This window comes from Lynx canadensis, chromosome E1 (genome assembly GCF_007474595.2).
Source record: "Lynx canadensis isolate LIC74 chromosome E1, mLynCan4.pri.v2, whole genome shotgun sequence".
NCBI classification, from domain to species: Eukaryota; Metazoa; Chordata; class Mammalia; order Carnivora; family Felidae; genus Lynx; species Lynx canadensis.
The window spans coordinates 2,479,952-2,503,921 of record NC_044316.2 but is presented as its reverse complement, the minus strand read 5'-3'; the positions used below and the strand labels follow the sequence as shown (position 1 = coordinate 2,503,921).

Sequence of the window (23,970 nt, the reverse complement as noted above, 5' to 3'; positions counted from 1 at the left end):
AAGTTAAAGATGATAGCCGAAAACAAGCCCATTAACAATAAAATTGACAGAAATTTCTTGGAAAGTAAAGAAAAAGACACAGAGATGGAAGACAGAGAGGACTTTGCAAGGGGGGAAAAAAAGCATAGAAAACTCACCATTAGTAAGTTTTATATTACACGCTGGAATGATAATACTTGGGGAATATTGGCCTGAGTATTAAAATTGACTTCAGGGGCACCTGGGGGGGCTCAGCTGGTTAAGTGTCCAACTCTTGGTTTTGGCTCAGGTCATGATCTCACAGTTTTGTGAGTTCGAGCCCCACAAAAGGCTCTGCACTAACAGAGCGGAGCCAGGTTAGGATTTTCTCCCCTCTCTCTCTCTGCCCCTCCCCAGCTTGTGCTCTATCTCTCTCAAAATAAACAAGTAAACTTTTTAAAACTTTGATTTCAATTGTTTCTTGTTCCTTTGTTAAACGCAATGCCAGAGAAATCTAAAAAGCAATTTTTTTTTAACGTTTATTTGTCACTGAGAGACAGAGAGAGACAGAGCATGAGCATGGGAGGGGCAGAGAGAGGAGGAGACACAGAGTCCGAAGCAGACTCCAGGCTCCGAACTGTCGGCACAGAGCCCGATGCGGGGCTCCATCCCACAAACCGTGAAATTATGACCTGAGCTGAAGTTGGACGCCGCTCAACTGACTGAGCCACCCAGGAACCCCAAATGCCAGAGAAATTTTAACTGCATTTGTGGCCCTCCTACCCGGTGAGCTTCAACCCCTTCCCTTCCAGCCAGCCATCATTCCCAGGTCCTGTGTCCTCCACCTCAGGGATCAGCCACTCAGACTCGGCTCTGCCGGAGCCCAGCTGCCCCACCCCCCCTACAGGCCTGTCCAGGGACTCGCCCTCAAGCCCTCCCAAAGGACCTGCTCTTTGACCTCACAGACACCTTCAGACCACTGACTCTGGGCTCTCTTCCCAGCTATGTGTCCCCTCCCATCACTGCCTCCTCCACCACAGACCCTGCCATCTGTCACTTCCACCGCCCTCCTGCCATCCTCACCGGCTTGGCTGGCTCATCAGTGTAAGCCACCTGGCGGAACCCCCACCCTGGCTAAATCTGTTGTCATCCCCGCTGCGCACCCGGACGGCGGCCGAGCGAGGCGGGACCACACAGATGGGCGCACCGAGGGCCCTCTACCCTGCATCCTGGAGGTCTCCCCGGTCTGCCCTTCCTCCTGCTGTCACACCAGAGCCTCCCCACTCTCTCAGATCTACCCCCCTGCCCCCGTCTCTGTGGAAAGCCTCACCTCCTTCAGCACAGAGATCCAGGAGCCATGAGGCGAGCACTTGGTGTCCCTCCTGCTACGAAACCTACGAGCCTGAGTACTCGCATCACACACAGGGTTCCTCCCGTTTCTGACAGAAGAAGCCTTCCTCCCACCCAAGGCTGACCCTCCTCCTGGGCTCCGCGTCCTAACCCGGGGTCCTCCTGCTTCCTCGACCTGCCAGTTCCGTCCATCAACAGTCAGGGAAGGCCAAGTTCCTACAATCTTGGAAAAACTGAAACAAAACCAACACACGCACACCCACCCTCCTCTCCCCACCTGGCCCGGACTCCACCTCCTCCCGCAGGTACCGCGCCCTGCACCCCATTACCGCCCCTTTACCACACACCTTCCACACACAACTGTCCTCGCAAACTCCTCGGTCCCCTCACCTCCACACCTGCCTGCATCAAGTCTCCCCCAGACGTCTTGTCACCAAACCCTGCCGGCCTCCTCAGGCCTGGCTGGCCCTGCCTCCTCTCTCTGCAGGCCTGAACCTCATGCTGGACTCCTCCCTGCCTTGCCGTCCTTGGACACGCTCTTATCTCGCTCCTGGGCCACAGCTGTCCTTGTGGCTGCCCCGCCTGGCTGTAGAAGTGTCCTTCTCTTTCTAGTGTCCCCTGGAAATACCACTCAGCTAGGCACTGGACACCCCACACTGTCTTCAGGAGCGAAGGCTCCTGGAAGTCCTGCACATCCAGCGCTCTCCCTGGGATGATCCTGTCCACGCCCAAGGCTTCAGCTGCCTTCTAGAAGCTGCTGGCCCCCAGATCTATAGAGCTAACGTGAGTCTAGGCTCGTACGCCCAACGGCCTCCTAGATATCTCCCCACCTTGCCCCAAGTGCCTTGCACACGTCCAGAAACAAGCTCATTGTGCGCTCTGCACTTGGGGTCGGGAGGGGGAGCCCCTGTCTCGGGGAACAGCGCCGTCCTGCCGCCTGAACCAGAGCCTCACCTTCCAGCATCCAACCAACCACCGACTTGGTCGGGTTTTACGGTCAAAGCAAAGTTCGGAACTTCTGCTGTCCCCAAGGCACATGTCCCCCAAGTGCGACGCTCGGTGACAGCTGACATCGGCCTAAAGTTGCGTTCAACAGCGCAAGGTCATCTAAAAGAGTCAAGGCTCCAGGCACGGGCCGCCAGGTGGGAAGGAGGGGCCCAGCCCAGCCTGAGTGCAGGGTCTGACTCTTCAAGAGAGGCCAGAAAGCCAGTTTTTATATCAAATCGCCTGCATTTTAAGCGCTGACGACTAATGCAACTGAGAAATAATTACAGATGGGAGGCTTCTGAACTGCCAGCAACGTGCTCTCCGTGAGCTGGGCCATCGCTGCCAGGGCATTTATTTCGTGCCCGTTTGTTAAAGTGGTAGCATAAGCTTTAAGTACTTGTCTGTGTGCATGATACACCTCACAACAAGAAATGCTATTTGGAGGGGAAAACTATTTTAAACCATGAGATTATTTGTAAAAGTGGCTGGGTACAAAATTAGCTTATTAAAATCGCAATCTTCCAATAGAAAAACTGTAACCAGTTGAACATTATCGTGGAGGAAAAGAGACCCAGGACAATTAAAGCAAGAAAAATAAAGTACAGGGCGCCCAGGTGACTCAGTCGGTTGAGCGTCCGACTTTGGCTCAGGTCATGGTCTCATCACTTGTGGGTTCCAGCTCCTGCGTAGGGTTCTGTGCTGACAGTTCAGAGCCTGGAGGCTGGTTCGGATTCTGTGTCTCCCTCTCTCTCTGCCCCTCCCCCACTCGCTCTGTGTGTGTGTGTGTGTGTGTGTGTGTGTCTCTCTCTCTCAAAAATAAACGTTAAAAAAATAAAATAAAATAAAATAAAATAAGATAAATAAAATAACGAATTAACAAGAAATATTTATATATAACATTTGTATGGAAACAAATTTTTATATATATTATGACGTTTCTTGTTAACTGGTTAATTTATTTGGAAAAAAACGATTTATAGATATTTTATATGGATTCAAATACATTGAAAGAAAAAATGCTATTCTTGGGTAGAAAGACTCAAATCTTAAAGATGTTCATTCTTCTTAAATTAACCTATAAATTCAACCCAATCCTTGTTCCTATAAAAATAGGCACGGAACTATTTGTGGAATTACACAGATTGATTCTCAAGTTCTTACGGGAAATAAATACTAAAAATAACCCAGAAAATTCTGAAAAGGGAGAGCAATGAGGTCAGTAAGTAAGCAGTTTGGTTCCTTCCTATGGACGGACAGACAGACAGACAGAGAGACCAGAACAGAATGGTGAATCCCAAAATAGACACACAATTCTATTCGGGAATTTGTTTTATGATGTAAATGAGATCAGATCACCTGGCCAGCCACCTGGGGACTGAACAAAAAACAACCACCCAAGTTGCCCCTGAACTTGTCTGCCTCCATCAAAATAAATTTCAAATGGATCAAACATCTAAGTGTAAAGGACAAAATACCAGAAGGAAACATAGAATATTTTCAAAATAAAAAACCTTGAATAAAAATGACCTGATTTTTAAAACCCGTGTGGTTTCTTTTTCTCTCTTTCTTCCTTTCTCCTTCCTTCCTTCCTTCCTTCCTTCCTTCCTTCCTTCCCTCCTTTAAATTGCACTTTTTTTTTTAAATTTTTTTTTTAACGTTTATTTATTTTTGAGACAGAGAGAGGCAGAGCATGAACGGGGGAGGGTCAGAGAGAGAGGGAGACACAGAATCGGAAGCAGGCTCCAGGCTCTGGGCCATCATCAGCCCAGAGCCCGACGCGGGGCTCGAACTCACGGACCGTGAGATCGTGACCTGAGCTGAAGTCGGACGCTTAACCGACTGAGCCACCCAGGCGCCCCTAAATTGCACTTTTTAATCACAGACAACAAAAAGCCCCACAATCTGAAGATGCTCTCACAAAACTCTACGTTCTGAATATTACTGAAATGTTACTTGGAAGAATATTGAGGTGAAAATTCCAGAATGTTTTGTGTCTGTTCTACAGGCAAGCACTGAAATGACAGTATAAGAAAATAATATCACATTTGAAGTTTTGCAAAGGATTATATTTTCACCTCTACGGGAGAGCAAACTTCTGGCGAGGGAAATTATTTTCAAGCGAAGGAGAGTGTCTCAAATGTGAATGAACAGTGGATTACCAGGCAGCTAAGGACAGCCTCCAAAGTAAAGGAGGTGAAAACAAAAGGAAAATTACTTTTAATCCGGCACTCCAAGTCCAGCCAAACGCCCGACAGGTAGAGGGCAGGAAACCACGGTGGTCACTCACATAAGAACTCAAAACATTTGCTTCCCACGCACCATTTCTCAGAAAGCTACTAAAGAGTGTGCTCCACCAAAACAAGGGTACAAACCAAGAGAGAGGAAGACAAGGAAATAGGAAATCCAACAAAAGAGGCTGGGGGTGGGGGGGGGGGGGGGGAGAGGGGAAGCTCCAGGCTGACCCCTGCGTAGCAGGCCTTCGAAACCAAAGAGTCGTCCTACAGCAGGAGGACGAGATCATGATCTCGCGGTTTGTGGGCTCAAGCCCCGTGTCGAGCTCTGTGCTGACAGCTCGGAGCCTGGAGCCTGCTTCGGACTCTGTGTCTCCCTCTCTCTCTGCCCCTCCCCTGCTCACGCTCTGTCTCTGTCTTTCTCTCTCTCTCTCTCTCAAAAGTGAATAAACATTAAAAAAATTGTAGATGGGTTAGAGGTTAGGATAGAGGGCTACAAACATATGTGGGAACATTTCGAGCTGCATAAGCATATCTTCCTCTGTTTTTCAAGCTGGAGGCCCTGAATTTGTCTCCCTAAACATCACAGCCAGCCCGCTTGAGCACGTACCACCCACCAGCACATCAAAATGTTTCATTTCCTCATCTTGACAAGATTTTTTTCAAAAAATTTTAACCTGTATTTATTTTTGAGAGAGAGAAAGGGGGGTGGGCAGAGAGAGAGGGAGACACAGAATCTGAAACAGGCTCCAGGCTCCGAGCTGTCAGCACAGAGCCCGACTCGGGGCTCAAAGCCACTCACCACGAGATCATAATCTGAACTGAAATCAAGAGTCAGACGCTTAACCAACTGAACCACCCAGGAGTCCCTGACAAAGAAAATTTCTTAAAAAAAAAAAAAACTAGTCTGGGAAATTATTTCTGTAAAATATTTCGTAATTCATCCTCAGAGCAGCGGTCACACAGTAGAGGCAGGAAAGTGAGGCCAGCCGAGGCTAGTGCCGACAGCCCAGAATGAACTGACCCCGGAGAGAAGGCCCCGCGTGGCTGGGAGGAAGGGAGGAAGTCAAAGCCCTACACCCGGAACACTGACAGACGTCCGTGGCCCCTGTCCCGCTCTGGGGACACCGCGCTGCACAGAGGCGTCTGCTGTGTATACTGTGATAACACAGCTCTCTTCAGCCAGGGGACAGGCGGCATCTGGGATATGTTCGAGTTAAGTGCAGTCTGCAAGGCTGGTCCGGCCATAAAACGTCGGCCAAAGCCAATTCGGACTCCGGAGTTCAAATATTTGGGATATAAGGTGGGGTAACAAAGCCCCCGGTGAAATAAAACAGGTGCCATTAGGGACTGGAAGGCTCCCAGAACTAAGGCAGAGGCAGGAAATTCTGCGCAACAGTCAGGCCATCTGAGAAGCATGCTTATTTCGAGATCTTATCTAGACCGTGAGCACAGCAGAGTGAGCCTGATACGCAGTCAGCTGCACCTCCGTCCGGGGAGCAGTAATGCTTCAGAAGAGCTGAAACCACCTTGGATTTCTCTGCTGGCTTGATGAGCCCAGACTCTTCAAAGTCCTTCTCTACGATCACGGGTTTGGTTTTTGGGGTTTTTTTTTTTTTTTTTTGTTCTTTTTGTTTTTGTTTTTGCCCCATACGTTATTTACTGAGGCAGTTTTATCTTAAAACCACAAAAATGTAAAGCAGCTTCTAACAGATCCCTCTGGAAAACAACTCCAGAGGAATCACTTTTCTCTGGAAGAAGCGTCTGGCCATTATTTGGGTTTCAGTTAAACCTAGGCCATAAATATTTGGCCCGAAGCTGCCTTGTGAAGCTCTGCTATAAAGATTATGCAAATGGCAGTTTAGATGAGTATCGAACATGCTCCTTGACGGGAGGTGATCACAGCACAGAGGAAAGTTTTCTCCCCGACGGACAGGATGCGCGGACATCAGGCAAACACACGCTGTGGAGGGGTGGCAATAAGGTACAGGAGGCCCGCTTGAAATCCTCTGGTACAAACTATTCACAAACCTTACAGAAGCTGTACAACAACTTATAAGCCAAACTATGGGATGCTATAAACCATGGAAAAACATACTTCTCCGCATACAGAATGAAAACCCCCCATGCACCTTGTTAACCCTTAAAAAGCAGCAGGTTACAAAAATCCTGTTTACAGGGTGATCCTATTTTGTGTGCGGTGTTTATTTTTAATTACATGGTAATCAGGATTACTTCTAGGGAGCAGGGGGCTGGGGGCTGGATTTTTCAGTTTCCTGTATATACCTCTACGTCAAGTTTTTTTTTGTTTACAGTGAGCATGCACTATTTTTATAATTTTAAAATACCCACTAAAGATTTTATTTTTTAAAATTTTTTTTTTCAACATTTATTTATTTTTGGGACAGAGAGAGACAGAGCATGAACGAGGGAGGGGCAGAGAGAGAGGGAGACACAGAATCGGAAACAGGCTCCAGGCTCTGAGCCATCAGCCCAGAGCCCGACGCGGGGCTCGAACTCACGGACCGCGAGATCGTGACCTGGCTGAAGTTGGACGCCCAACCGACTGCGCCACCCAGGCGCCCCTAAAATACCCACTAAAGATTTTAAAAATAAAACACACACACACACACACACACACACAAATACATTAAGTAGGGGGTTAAAAAAAAAAGAGTGGAAAAAGGTGAGTGGGTGGCTCAGCCTGTTGAGCGACTGACTTTGGCTCAGGTCACCATCTCTCAGTTCGTGGGTTCGAGCCCTGCGTCGGGCTCTGTGCTGACAGCTCAGAGCCTGGAGCCTGCTTCGGATTCTGTGTGTGTCTCTCTCTCTGCCCCTCCCCTGCTCACACTCTGTCTCTGTCTCTCAAAAAATAAATGAATGTTTAAAAAAAAAAAAAAGTGGAAAAAAACATACCGAACTGTTAAGAGGGGTTGTCTTTGGGGAAATGTTTTTCCTCTCTTCTACTTCCCTGCATTTTGCAAACTTTCTACAATTGTTGATGATTTTATAATGGGAAAAAAAAATCATTTTGAAAACACTATGGATATACAAAACAGCGTAGATAGCATGCTACTATTTACATTAAAAAAGCTATTTATGTCCATATAGACTCTTATCTCTGGAATGTTACACAAGAAACTGGTAACACTGACTCTTTAAAGAGAAACTGAGTCAAGCCGGGGGAGGGGGGCAGCTGTGGAGCGAGATTCTCCATTCTCTACCCTAGTGCAACTTGTCGATTTTGTAACGTGTACCTCACATCACCCCTTGTAAATGGTTTGACTGTTTTAAAAATCAAAACTATTATTAAAAAAATAATAAAATTACGTATTCTACCACCTTGCTAAATTTGCTTCGAATACACTGTGTTCACCGAGTTTTACGGGCAATTCTCCTGAAAGGAAAACAACGTTTATTGCTTGTTCTTTGGGAGGGCTGCTACACAAGCCAGCTCTCCTCATGACAGTCTCGCAAGTGGATTTTTCGGGTAGATAAGGAACCGCAGGCCCAGAGGAGCTTGGCGGCCTGCCTGAGGTCACGCGGCAGACCGGTGGCCTCCCGCGGTGAGACCCTGCTGTGTCTGGCCCTGAGGATGGGGCGGAGGCAGAGCCACCAGCCCATGCTTACCTACGGCCTCTCTCACGCTCAAAACGTACATACGGATCCTTGGGACTTTATAACATTCCGTCACGTGAAGGCAGGCCTTGAATTCCGGGGGAAAGGACAACCATCGGGCCGTGCGGGTTAAGTATTCGTGTCATTGCAAGGCCAGGTGCGTCTGGGCGCCTCTCCCAACACGGCGCCTTCGGGAGCACCCAGCCTGACGGGACAATGCGCCCTGCAGATCCAGCCCCGTTACGCGCCTGCAAATGTCACGGCCGGGGTAAGCCCGGCCTCGCCCTCTGTCTCGTCCAAAGCGGGGTGTTGATGTATGAAGCCATTTCTCTAGGATCCTGCTTGGTTACACCTCCAAACCTCACGAGCCTGAGCAAAGCCGTTGTCTGACGCCCCTCCCCAGCCCAACACTCATGTCCGGCCTCGAGCGTCTCTGCCCTTCTCAACGACTGCCTGGGTCTCCCCTTCCTTCCTCGACCACGACGTGACCTCTCCCCCTGGTTAGTTCCGTCCGACCCCACCCCCCACCCCGGACTCCATCTCCACGCAGGTCTTCTCTAGCAGAGCCCCTGCCACGCGTGCCCAACAAATAAGGACATTCTGGGAGGTAAAGCCAGTGCCCGTGGCAACAGCCTTAGAAGCCCAGGAAGCAGCTCTTATCACAGGGCCTGGCTGATGACAAGAGGGAGCCAAACCAATCAAGTGGAAAGTTATTTCCTTCCAAATAAGAAAAAACTGTCACCAGAAGGCTTGCGATCTCTACAGACAGATGTCTTGCATAGCTCCTTCTTTATTTTTCCCGTCTGCATCTTCTACGGAACGGAAGGCAGTACGGCCCCAGTTCCCTTCCAGAGTGGCAGAGGGCACGGGCTTCGCCATCTGACACGGTCCCAGTGCCTGACTCGGCTCCCAGCACACAGAGGGCCCTGAGCGTATCTTTCTGAGCGACGATTACATGAATTAACTACATTTTAAATCACTGGAACCCGAAAACGTCATCATTGTAAAAGCCGTAGGAGAGGGCCTGACGGATTCCCAGGAAAGCCCGCACCTCGGCTCGCGGTCGGATGACTTAACTGAGCCGTCGTGGCCATCTAGTGGCCGAACGCCTACATCGCCGGCCCAGGGGGTTACCGGGGGCTGCGCTTTGGAGATAAAGCGCAGAACTGAAGTTAGGAAGTGACAGCACGCATACCACAGCATAAGAGAGACTTCGAAGCGGGAATGGCGCGAGGAACCCAGGGCAGGGCCTTAAGGCCTCGGGAGAGCGGGGCGCAGGGAGCGGCGCGGGAGACGGCCGAGCACAGGGAAAGGGGTGGGACTGGGTCCCGTACTTGTCAAAGTTGACATCCAGCATGCCCGCCTTCTCCTGGCTGACCCGTAACAGCGGTGTGTCCAGCCGCCGAATACAGTCCTTGTCCAGCGTTGACGTCCAGTCTTGGAAAGTCTTTCGAACCAATTCATCGATGGCCTGGACCATCTGCTGGTAGGCGTGCACACTCTCCTCTCCGGTCCCGATGTGGGGTAGGAAGTGGGCACTGGAGAGACACTAAGGGGGGGTGGGGACAACGGGTGGCTGGAGCCCGCTGGCCACCGTCCTCCGAGGCACCGTCTCCCCGCCCGCGGGCCCACACGGGGTGCGGCCTGCAGCGGAGGCCGGCCCCGACCGCCCGGGGGGGGGGGGGGGGGGGGGGGCCACGCGCACAGGTGACAGGAGGCGGCCAGGGAGTCAGCAGCGCGCAGGGGAAGCACAGAAACTCGGGTCAGGAGAAGTTGGCAAAAAAAGTAAATCACGGGAGGTGAGGACGGAAGAGGTACGACGTTGAAAACCAGTACGGGCCCTTCCTCCCCAAGTCCCAGCTCAGCGACCGTGAAGCGGCCTCTGCTGTCCGCAGGCCGCCTGGTTCTCACCAGAACCAATCACATGATGGCAGATACCTCAAGAGCGTTAGACCTACGCGCCCAAAACTGCCCTTTAGAGGTTGTTGGGTTTTTTCTGGTTCTTCATGCCTGCTGTTCTAGACCAGGCCCTTCAAGGGCCACAGCTGCCCAAGGTCGTATTCCTCCTCTGACGGCCCAGCTTCCCAGATGCTGGGCCGGCTCCTCCTCTCCAGCTTGACAGGAAAATCCTAGCGGGACTCACGTTCCACCCACCACGCCCGCCGTCGCTGTGAATCCCAAGCTCCGGCCTCGTCCTGTCCAGGCCCCGCACCTGCCAGTCTCCCACCGTGGAGACGCTCTGGGGAAACTCCCGGGTCGGGTCCCCGGCCAGCACGGGGCACAGCCCCCAACCTCCACCGCCTCACGAGAACGAGTCTGGGGAGAGGCCAGGCGCTCACGTTCATGACTCTGTCGATGCGCCGCCGCAGGACCCGCATCCAGTGCGCCTGTCCAGAGAACTGGGCCACGTAGGGCTCCAGGTACGGCCATTTCTTGTTCAGCTCCCGGTTCACGAGGGCCAGCTCGCTATTGAACAGCATGTACAGGTCCACCGCCTTCTTGTCGTAGGTGCGCTTGATGGCCTAAGGGAAGAAGGGAGACAGCCTGAACCCGCGCCCCGGCGGATCCAGGGTCCCCCCCAGGGACTCAAGCTGGAGGACACCTTCTCCCGGGGCCATCTGGAAACTCGGGGAGCAGACGGAAGAAGAGGCTCTGGCGGTGGAGGACAGGGGGGACGTGGGAGGGCACGACTGGAGGTGGCACGGAGCCGGGAAGGATCAGGAAGAACTGAAGGAGGCAGAGGAGAGGCCAGGCGGGGCGGGGCGGGGAAGGGGGGGCGGCACCTCCCGCGACGCCAGCCGGTGGAAGGTGTCCAGCAGTAACACTCCCTGCTCCACATCTCGGACTAACTCGAAGGCGGAGGCGATCAGGTTCTGAGTCATCACCTCCAGGTCCTTGACTCCAGAACGAAACCTGCGCCGTTAGAGAAGCGTGATGAGCGTGATGACCCGTGACTGGCAGGCGCCCTCACCTGCCTCAAGGCCACGCCCCGAGGGAGATTCCCCCCGGGCTGATACCGAGGGCCTCCCCGGTGCCAGGCGCAAAGGGCGTCACGTGCCCGACTCCGTTCGTTCCGCAAAGCGATACAGTGAGGTTGGGTTCTACCACTAGGCCCTCTGTTTTAGTGGAGGAAACAGGCTCTCACTGGTTAACGGGGTGTGCCTAGCATCACCTACTGCGGCCCCTCCTCCAGCCCCGCCCCCTATGCCCCGCCCCACCCCCCTCCTCCCCAGCCCGGGGCAGGGGAGGGATGGGGGGGGGGGGCACTCTCACCTGTTGTAGTCTTCGTGCCAGGACGTGTTCTTGACGTCCAGGATGCCCCCGCGGACAGCCCGCAGCATATGGAGGTTTTTATGAAAGATGTCCTCGATCTCCAGCAAGTTCCGTGTGATCTGGGGCCCCTGGGCCCCAAAGAAGCAGGGAAGGGGACCCTGCTTGCCGTCTTCCCAGCGGGCAAAATGATACTGGCAGTCACAGACCTACAACGAAGTCAGCGAGCGTCAGGCCTCCCTGCTCTTGTTTCTGACCTCGTAGGCCCTGAGCTCTTCGGTTTGGCTCAAGATGTCTAAACACCAAGGAGGACCCACCAGACACAAGGAGCTACTGGGATGAATTGGGGCTGCAGAATGAACTAGAAGACACCCGGGCAGTGATAACAGGCAAGATTCTAAAAGGACGGGACAGAGGTGGGGCACACAGTTATGCAGAGTCCAAGCAGTAAGCTCCCGGCTCAGCCTCTGCCCTGTCTCCTCGGCCCCTGGCCGGGGTCTGGGGTCCACTGTGCCCGCCCCTCCCTCCCTGACAGTCTGCCCACCTCAATGAGGTCCTTGCAGCGCTGCACAAAGGCATCCACCTGAGCGAATATGCTGGTCTGGTCCAGGACCCAGCCCCGGTTGGAGAACCTACATCCAGAGAAAGGTGGACCGGATGAAAATGTAGGAAACGGCCTGCGCGAAGCTCCAACTGGGAGTCCTGGGTTTGGGGGGCCTTAGAAAAGGGGACCCCAAGAGGCAGTTTTCCTGAGCCCTGAAGGGAGGAGACGCGAGATGAGGAGAAGCAGAGAGGAGGCAAAGCATCTCCGTTCTAGAAGTTTTAGAACTTCAGACTTTCGGGCCAAGAAAGCCAAGAAAGGAGGAGTGAGCCAGGAAGGCTTCCCAGGACGAGGGAGAGGAGGAGCCAGGGCTAGGCACTAGAGTATCTGCATCCGGAGAGAACTGGGACCGGGTCTCGGAACCGGAATCCGTAGGCTTTAAACATCTGCACTCAGCGGGAGTGGCAGGGGTGACAGACGGGACCGTGGGGGACGCACGGCGTACTGGGTATGCATCTGCACGGCCTGTAGGTAGTGGTCTTTCCAGGTCTGGCAGCACGAGATGCAGCCCTGGAGGTCCTCCTTGCTGGAAGTGACGTAGCCCTCGAAGATACGGTCCAGGGAGATGGCGTGACAGCACAGGCGGATGATCTCGTTGCTCATCTGCGGACGGGCGGACGGGCGGATGGGTGGCCCGAGTGGCACCCGCCCCTTCCCCGCTGCTCCCTGCTGCAGCCCAGCTCACTTCCCGGCTCAGCGCCCTGTCTCGGTCAGCCCAGATGGCATGTGGGTCCCGCTCCTCAAAAGCCGGCGTCCCTTCCCAAACCTGCCTCTCGCCCACTGCCGTGTCCGGCTTTGGAGATGAGAAGCCTTCCCCCTCCTGCCCAGCTCAGCCTGGGGGTCTGCGCTGCCTGCCTCCCCCACCACGGAAGCAGGCTGTCCAGCCCAGGCCCCCACCCCCACCCGGAGCCCGCGGGAGCTGAAAGAAGACATGGGTCTCTGTCCGAACCCCCCACCCCCACCCCCGGGCCGCTCCCCACTGCCTGGAACTGCGGATGCCCCTTCCTCAGCGAATCGGGCCCCTCTGCTAAAGCCCTCCGCCCCACCCCTGCGGAACACGCACCTTTCGGAAGAGGGAGGTCAGCCTCTCCCGAGTGTTGTAGTGGGGAGAGTTGACCCAGATGATGCGGATGAGGCTGATCAACTTGGGGAGCTTACTGGGGATGTCCTTAGGCTGCATGTAGGCCAGCTCCTGGTAGGGCTCCTTCAGGATCGACAGAAACGTCAGGTTTGACTGGGCTTGCTGGAAGCCATCCTGGCAGGGAAGACCAACGAGGAGTGAGTCCCGTCCGTTGGGAAGAAGCGGCCCGGAGCCAGCACCGTTTGCCCATCTGGAACCCCGCCCTGGCCTGCCCCTCTCAGAGCCCGGCCAGGCACCTCAGGTCTCCGTGGGCCCTCAAGAGCGGAGTTCATACCTGTCCGCTTTCGTTCGTACTTCCCACCGCGGGGCCTTGGTGTCTTTTCCCGTGGGGAGTCCCATCTCTCCCACCAGCCTGGGATTCCCTACGCTCAGGGTTTGTGTCCACTCCCCCAGCGTCTCCGGCTGAATTCAGAACCCCGCACAACTCAATAACTGTTGATCAACTGACCGAACACCCTCACGGTTTCGCCCAGTATCCCTCACCGCCCTGGTCTCGAGCAGGGTTCTAAACTTTTCCACGTAGCTGTGGCTCAGTTCCCTTAAGACCTAGCTCAAAATCCTGCCCGGGAAGAGAAGGCCTCCGCTTTCTCTGCCTGTATTCCACAGATCACTCTGCCCTTCTGCGTGTCCCCAAAGCTAACAGAATCATCTCGTCATACTTTATTAAATTTTTTTTTAATTTTTTTTAACGTTTATTTATTTTTGAGACAGAGACAGACAGAGCATGAATGGGGACGGGGCAGAGAGAGAGGGAGACACAGAACCGGAAGCAGGCTCCAGGCTCCGAGCCATCAGCCCAGAGCCCGACGCGGGGCTCGAACTCACGGACCGCGAGATCGTGACCCGAGCTGAAGTCGGACGCTTAACCGACTGAGCCACCCAGGCGCCCCTTAAATTTATTTTTTAAGTGTTTATCTTGCAATTCTCTTGGCTGAACCCTATGGGTTCCTCTTTGACCCCATGCCATCTAGTGATTCTGTTTTGTGGAAGCCTTATTTTCTGAGCTGGACTGTAGGGGTGGGGTTCATGGAGACAGATTATAGGGGTGGGGCTCATAGAAGGTACTCAGTGTTTATTTGTTGACTGACTGCAGTCTCCCTAACTAAACCATAAGCTCCTTGGGACCTTGTGTTTTCCTCCTTGTGTACTCCCCCCCCACCAAGTGCAAGTCCAAACACTGGGTGGATCTATCTTTGCTGTTGGTGCTTACTCTGGCTCCTTCTCCTTAGCACCTGATACTGTCCCATCCACTGTCCACTTTCTGCTAAGCCTCTATCCTTTTTTTTTTTTTTTTAATTTTTTTTTTCAACGTTTATTTATTTTTGGGACAGAGAGAGACAGAGAATGAACGGGGGAGGGGCAGAGAGAGAGGGAGACACAGAGTCGGAAACAGGCTCCAGGCTCTGAGCCATCAGCCCAGAGCCCGACGCGGGGCTCGAACTCACGGACCGCGAGATCGTGACCTGGCTGAAGTCGGACGCTTAACCGACTGCGCCACCCAGGCGCCCCTATCCTTTTTTTTTTTTTTTTTAACGTATATTTATTTTTGAGAGAGTGAGAGAGAGAGATCGAGAGTGTGAGCAGGGGCGGGGCGGAGAGAGAGGGAGACACAGAATCCGGAGCAGGCTCCGGGCTCCGAGCCGTCAGCACAGAGCCCGACGCGGGGCTCGAACTCACGAATGGCGAGATCATGGCCGGAGCCGAAGTCGGACGCTCAACCGACTGAGCCCCCACCCCGGGCGCCCCTTAAGCCTCCATCCCCTGGCCCGCTCACCAACCTGGATCTGCTGGGCCAGTTTCATGAAGGGTGCCAAGTAGGACGACTTGGCAAGGTGCAGGATGGACTCGATGTGCTTCACTCCCTCCTTCACCAGCTGTTTACTGATGCCAGACAGGTCCATGCACCGATTGCGCCAGAACTCAACCTCCTCCAAAGGACCTAAATTTTCTCCTATCTCCACGGACTCCTGGGCACTGAGCACCTCCTTTATCTGCCGGGTCCAGTGGATCATGGAGGCTGCGGGGGAGAGCACAAAACCTCTCGCGCGTCTTTAAACTGCTCCCCCTTGTGTCCTTCCCGCCGCCGCCCGCGCAGCCCTCCCAACCCAGCTCCTTCCTCGGCCTCTGGGCTGCCCCTCCGCTGTCCCCTCGGCCCCGCAACACACTGGCAATGCCAGCCACTCACTCTCCAGCCGCTGCACCAGCTCCTTGTCCTTAACTACCACCTCAGGCTGCATGTTCATGGCCTCTGCGGGAATGTAGAGAACCGTGTGCCCCTCCAGTTTGTAGCGAGTATCTAAGGAAAGGAAAGGAAAGGACCGTGGAAGTTCACAGACGGGACTGAGTTTATGCTACCCCAGTTCCAACAGTGGTTGGTATTCCAGGGCCCAGGAAGTATGGGGGATTTCAGGAGAACGGGCAAAAGAAACTACGACTCCTAATTTTTTGACCTCAAGAGGGAAAATGACAGAAGGCAAGAGGGAAACCTCGTTGAGGTAAAATAAGAGATTATCATAAAATAAGGTCAAAGATCTGGACCGCGTCTTCAACATTCTCTTCTACGATGCATGCGCTCCCCCCAGGAGCCCCATACCGCCCGCGTTTCCCCTGACCCCACGTGTACTCATGAAATACCCAACTCTACGTTTGAGCGGATCTGGTCAACCGTCGACGGCAGAAAACCGTACCTGTACCGGGAGGCAAATTCTGCACCCCAACCCACGCGTTCAGCAAACACACACAGGCACCGACTCCGCGCCGGGCCGCACAGGTACTTGGGAGGAATCTCCCACCCGCCTCACTCGCCCCTCCCGTCCGTGGGGCACCAGACAGGAACCAGGCACGGGGGGTTTTCTGCTCACCTGTCAGGCAGGCCAAGAATCTGTGCAAATGAGAAGCAAAATGATTTCGAATACTCTCGGGCCAGGTTGCGTTTGCAAAGATCTGAGGGGCAAAGACGCCACTGAGCAGCCGAAGCAGGGCCGGGATGTAGGAACCACGCACCGTCCCAAACTGCACAGTGGCCTCAAAGTTCTCTGGAGTGATGGGAACCGGCACTTGGCGTATGAAGTAGACAATCTGGTTCTGCGTCTGCATGGAAGACAGGAGGTCAGAGATCAGCGTCCAGACCCCAGCATGGTACCCAACAGGATCTGAGGCGCCGATCACGAAGGCCTGGCTGAGGTCTCGGCCACGTTCCCTTAGGGTATCCTGGCTCGTCTCCAAATGTGTCACGGTGTGCTTCCTGTGTCTTTCAGGGGACATAACAGAGTCCACACCCAGAACCACAGGGAGGAAATGCAGAGAGCATGTCTTGAAGGGAGGGAGGGACGGTGTATTCTGTCCAACTTGGTCCCAGAACCTAGTACAGTTGACTGGGACACATTAGATGCTCCATAAATGTTGGACAGATGGATAGAATGAAAGGGATAGAATGGGGGAAGCACTTGTAGGTATAGGGAAAGCTGGAAGGAGAGGAATGGAATTAACAGGCAATTGACTTGGGTGTTTCCATTTCAGTTGCATAAACGTCTCCCCCAATTTTCCATTTACCCCTCAACCTGGTTAATGGTGAGTTTGTGTGGCTGTTGTCGTTGCCCACATCCAGAAATGTACAGCTTTCGTGTAGTTAAAGCTTTACAATTTTCAAGTTCCTGACTTTCTACATGCTCAGAAAGGCCATTCCTCCCTAAGATCAGATCTGCCTTTCGTGTGGGCGTGCATTTGACTACTCTTCACAATTTAGTTCATTCCAAAAACTGAAAATGAAGCACAAAGAAGAAATTAATAACCATCCATCTTCCCACTGCCCAGAATTAAATTTTGGCATTTTGGGTCTTTTTTTTTTTTTTTAAAGCTTAACACTATTATTTTTCTTAAAATGATATATATATGTAATACCATATGATTTCCCTCCTGTGTAGTAGTCAAGAAATAAAACGAGCAAAGGGGGAAAGGAGAAACAGGAGCAAACCAAGAACCAGACTCGGGGTGACTGGCTGGCTCAGCTGGCTTTTGTGTGCTGTATTACTGGTGTGTACGTGTTAAGATTAGTGAGTGTGTGTGGTATATTGTGCAGTACGTGTGCGGTGCGCATTGGCGTGATTCTAGGATATGTGTGGTTTGCCTGTGTGTGTGGTGTAAGTGTGGTATGTATGAGTGAGAGTGCATGCAACTCTTGATCTTGGGGTTGTGAGTTCGAGCCCCACGTTGGATGTAGAGAGTACTAGAATAAATAAATAAACTTAAAAAAAAGAGAGAGAAAAGAAACAGACTTTAAACTATAGGGAAGAAACTGATACTTTCCAGAGGGGAGGTGGGCGGGAAGATGGGTGTAAGAGGTGACAGGAATTAAGGAGAGCACTTGCCATACTGAGCACAGAGCGATTAAAATAAAAACTTTTTAAAAGGCGGGGGAGGAGCCCCTGGCTGGCTCAGTCAATAGAGCATGTGACTCTTGGACCTGGGGTTGTGAGTTTGAGCTCCATCTGGGGCATAGAGATCACTTAAAAATATCTTTGGGGTGCCTGGGTGGCTCAGTCAGTTGAGCGTCCGACTTCGGCTCGGGTCATGATCTCGCAGTTTGTCAGTTCGAGCCCCACGTCGGGCTCTGTGCTGACAGCTGGGAGCCTGGAGCCTGGAGCCTGTTTCCGATTCTGTGTCTCTCTCTCTCTCTCTGCCCCTCCCCTGCTCACACTGTCTCTCTCTCACAAATAAACATTAAAATTTTTTTAATAAAATAAAATAAAATATCTTTGAGGCACCTGGGTGGCTTGGTCAGTTAAGCGTCTGGCTCTTGATTTTGGTTCAGGTGATGATCTCAAGGTTCATGGGATCGAGCCCTGCGTTGGGCTCTGCATTGACAGTGCTGAACCTGCTTGGGAGTCTCTCTCTCTCCCTCTCTCTCTCTCTCTGCCCCTCCCTCCCCCCCCAAAATAAATAAATAAAAATTAAATAAATAAAAACATAAAATCTTTCGGCACCTGGGTGGCTGTCAGTTGAATGTCAAGAGTTGGATGCTTAACCAACTAAGCCACCCAGGCACCCCTAGTATTAATTTTTATTTAAATGAATTGAACGTTCCTAGATTCTTTATTCCTGAGTTCTTTATTTGGTTCATTTATTTCTTTTCTTTTTTTTTTTAAGATTTTATTTTTGAGTAATCTCTACACCCAACGTGGGGCTCAAACTCATGACCCCAGATCAAGAGTCTCACGCTCCACTGAGTGAGCCAGCCAGGAGCCCCTATTTGGTTCATTTCTTAATGGAATAGATTTCCACTGATGATAAATATACATTTTTTTAAGTAGGGTTCTTTCAAGATTGAAAATGACCACTTCTTTGTTGCCATTGTATTTGACCATCTCGGCTGGGTATAATACCCTTGGGGCACACTGTCCTTCCGAGAGAACTCTGAGTGTGTTCTTCCTGGTGATCAGAGAAGTGGGCAACCAGCCTAATGTTTCCTTGTGGCAGACTATTTGTTTTTTGGCGAGGGCTAAGTCATTTTTTCCCAAATTTTTGTGTTTTAAATAATTCCAACTCATAGAGAAATTGCAAGAAAAATCCAATGAACAGCACACCCTCCATCTAGATTCATCATTGTCAACATCTGTGCCTGAGGGAACCCTCTTGCTCGCTCCCTCTCCCAGCTGAGCCATTTGAGAGTTAGCAGTAGACATCGTGATAGGGCGCCCTTAAATACTTTGGCATATAGCTCTGAAAAAAGGATATTCCCCAACACATCCAACACCATAATTATCACACACTCAGAAGACTGAACTTCATACAATACTTGATATAATACACAATCCATATTCAATTTTCCCCAGTGGTCCAAATAACGTCACATACGGCTGTTCTTTGCCACCCAGGATCCAATCCAGGATCACACACAGCCGTGTCTCCTCAGTTTCCTTGCATTCCACATGGTTCTCCAGTCTTTTCCTTTTTTTTCTTTTTCTTTTTAGTTTATTTACTTATTTTGAGAGAGAGTGCAGATGGGGAAGGGGCAGAGAGAGAGAGAGAGGGAGAGAATACCAAGCAGGCTCAGTGCCACCAGCGCAGAGCCCAACGTGGGGCTCAAACTCACGAACCGTGAGACCATGATCTGAGCCGACCTGAGCCACCCAGACGCCAGCCCCCCCCCACCACCACCCCTGTCTTTTTCTTTCTTCCATGGCATTGATCTTTCTAACAGTCCAGGCCAGTTGTTTTCCAAAATGTCCCTTAACTTGGATTTATCTGATTGTTTCCTCAGTATTAGATGTAGGTTAAATCTTCTTGGCAGCAATACCGCATAGGCGATGTTCCCAAAGAATTAATTCCCTTGGAGTTCAGTAGCTTACCTAAGATGTGTGTTGACATTAAACATCGTGTAACAAATTTTGTGGAAGAAAAGTATGCTCTGCCAATTCCCAGATTCAGTTCCTTCTGCAGGGCAAGGAAATTCTTTTGTGCTTTATCTTTAAATTTCTATTGTCTCATTCGTTGGCACTCTATATTAGATCACCTATCTTATTAACTTTCCTTTAATCGTGTCGTCATTGGCTTTCTCTTCCTCGTGCACTATGATGATCTCGAGCCTCTCTTCCCTGGCAACTCGGGTCTGCAGCGATCGCTCGTCAGTCCCTCGCTGTTTCTAACCTACTGGGTTTTGTCACATGCTGCTATGTTCATTTCCTAAAATTTGCCATCTCCATTTTATGTATTTCCCATGTTGCATCATTTCACCTCCCAGCTTTTTAAAAATTGAATTCACGCTCTTGTTAGGTTTGTTCCTAGCACAAATTCTGTTGTGAGGAATTTCCTTCTGCTTGGCTCTTTTCCTCCTGTGTCTGCTTTGTTCCATTTGTGTCCCCTGGATGTGACATGCCTGCGGTTGCCACGCAATTCCTCTCCACCTTCCACATGCGTGAGCAGTTTCTGTGACCCCGTCTTTTCTGCTCTAACAGACTGTGGGTGACTCCTTGATGTCCTGCTGGGAGAACCGTGTTTCTTTTCCCCCTCCAAGTGGAAGGATCGCGTATTTTATGTTTTAGTCCCTCTTCGCCAGCCTAAGAGGATAGCATGAGGGGATGGGCGGGTGGTTCAGGCTAATTTCAAAAGAACGTAAAATCTCTGAGGAAATACCTGGGCGCTTTCTTCCTTTTCAGGTTTTGTTACATGCCCTGAGGGTCCCATCTTGCTGGGGGTCCACCATTCCCCTGGGAAGAACATTTCTGTCACTCAGAGCACAGACCTTTCATTGGTCCCCACTTCATCAAGTTTCTTAGATTGGATTATGCTTCTTTCCTTCTTTACTCTTGGGTGTTGTTTATATTTTTTTTCTGGTTTTCCCTTTTGCTCCTTTTATCTAGAGTAATAATTCTTTTAAAAATTTTTTTAATGTTTATTTATTTTTGAAAGAGAGAGACAGAGCATGAGAGGGGGGAGACGCAGAATCTGAACCAGGCTCCAGGCTCTGAGCTGTCAGCACAGAGCCCGACGCGGGGCCTGAACTCACACACTTGTGAGATCATGACCTGAGTCAAAGTCGGACGCTTAAGCAACTGAGCCACCCAGGCACCCCAAGAGTAATAATTCTTTAAGGAAGTCCAATTGGCCATCTTGACCCAGAAGCATACAACTAAGGCTGTAATCTCGTTTAGAATGTATTTCAGCATACCAAATAAATTTTCTCTTTCTTGAGGCATAATTGACAAATAAAAATGTATAGATTTAGGGTATACAACCTGATGCTTTGATATATGTATACACTGTGAAATCATCACCATAATCAACCGAATGAATATATCCACTATCTCATTAGGTACCGTTTTTTTTCTTTTTCTTCTCGTGTGCATGTGTGTGTGCGGTGAGAACACTGAAGACGTACCCTCTTAGCAAACTGCAGGTGCACACACATGGTAACTGTGGTTACCACGCTAATAGATCTCCAGAACCATTCACCTTGCATAAATGAAACTGTACCCTTTCCCTCCAGTTGTATTGAGATATAACTGACCGATAACACTGTTAGTTTAATGTGTACAACGTGATTTGATATATGTAAAGTGATGATCACGGTAAGTTTAGTTAACATCCATCACCTCACGCACTTACAATTTTTTCCGTCTCATCTTGAGAACTTTTTAAGATCTACTCCCTTAGCAACTTTCAAATACATGCTATTGCTAACGATAGTCACCGTGTTGTACATTATATCACCAGAACTGATTTCTCTTAAAACTGGAGGTTTGTATCTTTTGACCACCTTCAACCATTTCCCCTACCTGCCCACCCCCTCACTCTAGCAACCGCCAATCTGTTCTGTTTCTGTGAGTTTGGGGTTTTTCCCCCCTAGATTCCACACATGAGTGAGATCATACAGTATTTATGTTTCTCTGACTTATTTCAGCATAATGCCCTCAAGTTCCATCCAGGATATTGCAAGTAGCAAGATTCTCTTTTCTTTCTTTCTGTTTTTCACTTTTTTAGGAGAAAAAAACTGAGAATCAGAGACCATCTCCACGCACTGTCGGTGTGGAGCCTGATGAACCACAAGATCATGACCTGAGCCTAAATCAAGAGCCCACTGCTTAACCAACTGAGCCACCCAGGCGCCCCGGGCTTCTTTTCTTTCTCACTGCTGAATACTGTTCCATCGTGTGTACATGGAACTTTCTTTATCCATCCATCCATCGGTGGACACTTAGGCTGCTCCCATAGCTTGGCTATTATAAATAATGCTGCAACGAACGTGGGGTACAGGTATCTTTTTGAGACAGCGATTTCATTTCCTTTGGATGGATACCCACAACTGGATTGCCAGATCATCGGGCAGTTCTGTTTTTAATTTTCTGAGGAACGTCCATCCCATTCTCCAGAGCGACTGCACCAACTTACATTCCCACTAACAGGGCACGAGGGTTCCCTCTCCTGCACATCTTCACCAACGTTTGTTGTCTCCTGGGAGTCTATTTGACGATGGCCATTCTGACAAGTGTCAGGTGGTATCTGATACCTCGCTGCGATTTTCACTTGCATTTCTCCCATTGATGATATGGAGGCACCTTTTCAAACACCCGTTGGCCATTTGTAGGTCTTCTTTGGAAAAATGTCTCTTCGATCCCTCTGCTCATTTTTTGATCGGGCTGTTCTTTTTGCTATTGGATTGTAGGAGTTCTTTATATACTTTGGATATTAACCTTTTATCAGATAGACGATTTACACGTATTTTCTCCCAATCCTTAGGTTTGCCTTTTCATTTTGTTGATGGAAGAAGCTTTGCTGTGCAGAAGCTTTTGGATTTGATGTAGTCCCGTGTGTGTATTTTTGCTTTGTGGCCTCTGCTTTTGATCTCCTTGTGCCCTCTGACCAACATCTGCCTGTTTCCCCCTGCTCTCCCCAGCTGATTAGATTTTTAACGGAAAACTTTTCTATATTTCCCAATTCTATTCACCGAAGGATCTGTTCTTCCCCACAGATTTTAAATGCAATTTTTAGAGAAAATGCTTACATATATGCGTCTGTACTTGGTGTCTTTAATGTTGCATATCAACGTATATTCCTGTCCCAGTACAGCTCTGTTGTAATTACCTCAGTTTAATTAGAAGAGGTTTTCGTATTCGCAACTCTCCTACATTGCTTTCCTTCTTCATGCATATTTCTGGATAGATATTTTTTAATGTTTATTTTTGAGAGACAGACAGAACATGAGCGGGGGAAGGGGCAGAGAGAGGGAGACACAGAATCCCAAGCAGGCTCCAGGCTCCGAGCTGCCAGCACAGAGCCCGACGCGGGGCTCGAGCTCATGATCCAGGAGAGCATGACCTGAGCTGAAGTCGGATGCCCAACCGACTGAGCCACCCAGGCGTCCCGACTGGATGTATTTTTAAATCTTCACGTAAGGGGTTTAGGGACTTTGGCACTGTGATGGGAGTTGCATTAAAATGGTACATTTCTTTTTAGATAAAGGATCTTTATAATATTAAGATTCCCACCCAGAAACAGGATATGGCTATCCAGTCAAATCTTCTCTCATGGTTTCATGGCCTGCAACAAACTTGCTTTCTTTCATATAAATCCTACACATTTTTGGCAAACTCTTCTTCCTTTTACGAATGAGATCTTTTTTTTTTTTTTCCATGATGTTTTGTAGCTGCCTGACGCCAACGTACAGGAAAAAGCCGCAAGCTATTTTTGCTTTTGTTTGATCTGGAACATTTCCCAAATTGTGTCACGGCGCACGGCCATGTTCACCTCCATTATCGTTATCGTTTTGTGTACGTGCTGCCAATAAAAGCAAAGCAAAGGCCTTTCTCTTTTCCAACACTTTATTTCAAAGGCTTCGAACATATAGAAAAGTTACAAGAGGTTTACAGCAATGCCCAGATTCCACCACTAACGTTCTACTCTAGCCGTCTTTTAACCGTCTCCCTACCCGTGGCTTACCCCTCGCCCGTGTGTCTTCCACACGGTTGAAAGCGTTCTCTCTCTAATCCACGAAAGGCTGTGCTAGTTCCCTCCGGGAGGGAGGCCAAATTCTCCAGCATAAACACAAGGCCCTCCGCGAAGTGACCCCAGCCCGCCTTTTCAGGATCGCCTCCCACAGCTCTTTTCTTTGCCCATAAAGCGTTCTCTGCCGACACAGCTCTCACCCGGATGCGATGAAATCGGACTTACCTTTCTTTTCCAGCTCGAATGTCACCTCTGTCGCCAGGCCTTGCCAGCATCCCACTGGCCGTACTGTCCCCATAAAGTTCCTATTAAGCTCCGCCCGTGCATCCTAACACATTGTGAATAGTTTCTATACGTCTGTCTCCCCCACCAGA

At 50.5% G+C, this 23,970-nt stretch overlaps 1 protein-coding gene across 1 annotated transcript in view; it reads right to left on the bottom strand.

Moving 5' to 3' along the window:
• Window positions 1-23,970, bottom strand: part of DNAH2 (dynein axonemal heavy chain 2) — a 92,476-nt gene that overhangs the window by 59,406 nt on the left and 9,100 nt on the right. Inside the window, 10 exon segments of the mRNA XM_032591092.1 lie at window positions 9,479-9,693; window positions 10,484-10,666; window positions 10,928-11,057; window positions 11,418-11,623; window positions 11,959-12,046; window positions 12,461-12,618; window positions 13,079-13,270; window positions 14,935-15,173; window positions 15,342-15,452; window positions 16,018-16,246. Coding sequence (XP_032446983.1) covers window positions 9,479-9,693; window positions 10,484-10,666; window positions 10,928-11,057; window positions 11,418-11,623; window positions 11,959-12,046; window positions 12,461-12,618; window positions 13,079-13,270; window positions 14,935-15,173; window positions 15,342-15,452; window positions 16,018-16,246 — 1,751 coding nt within the window.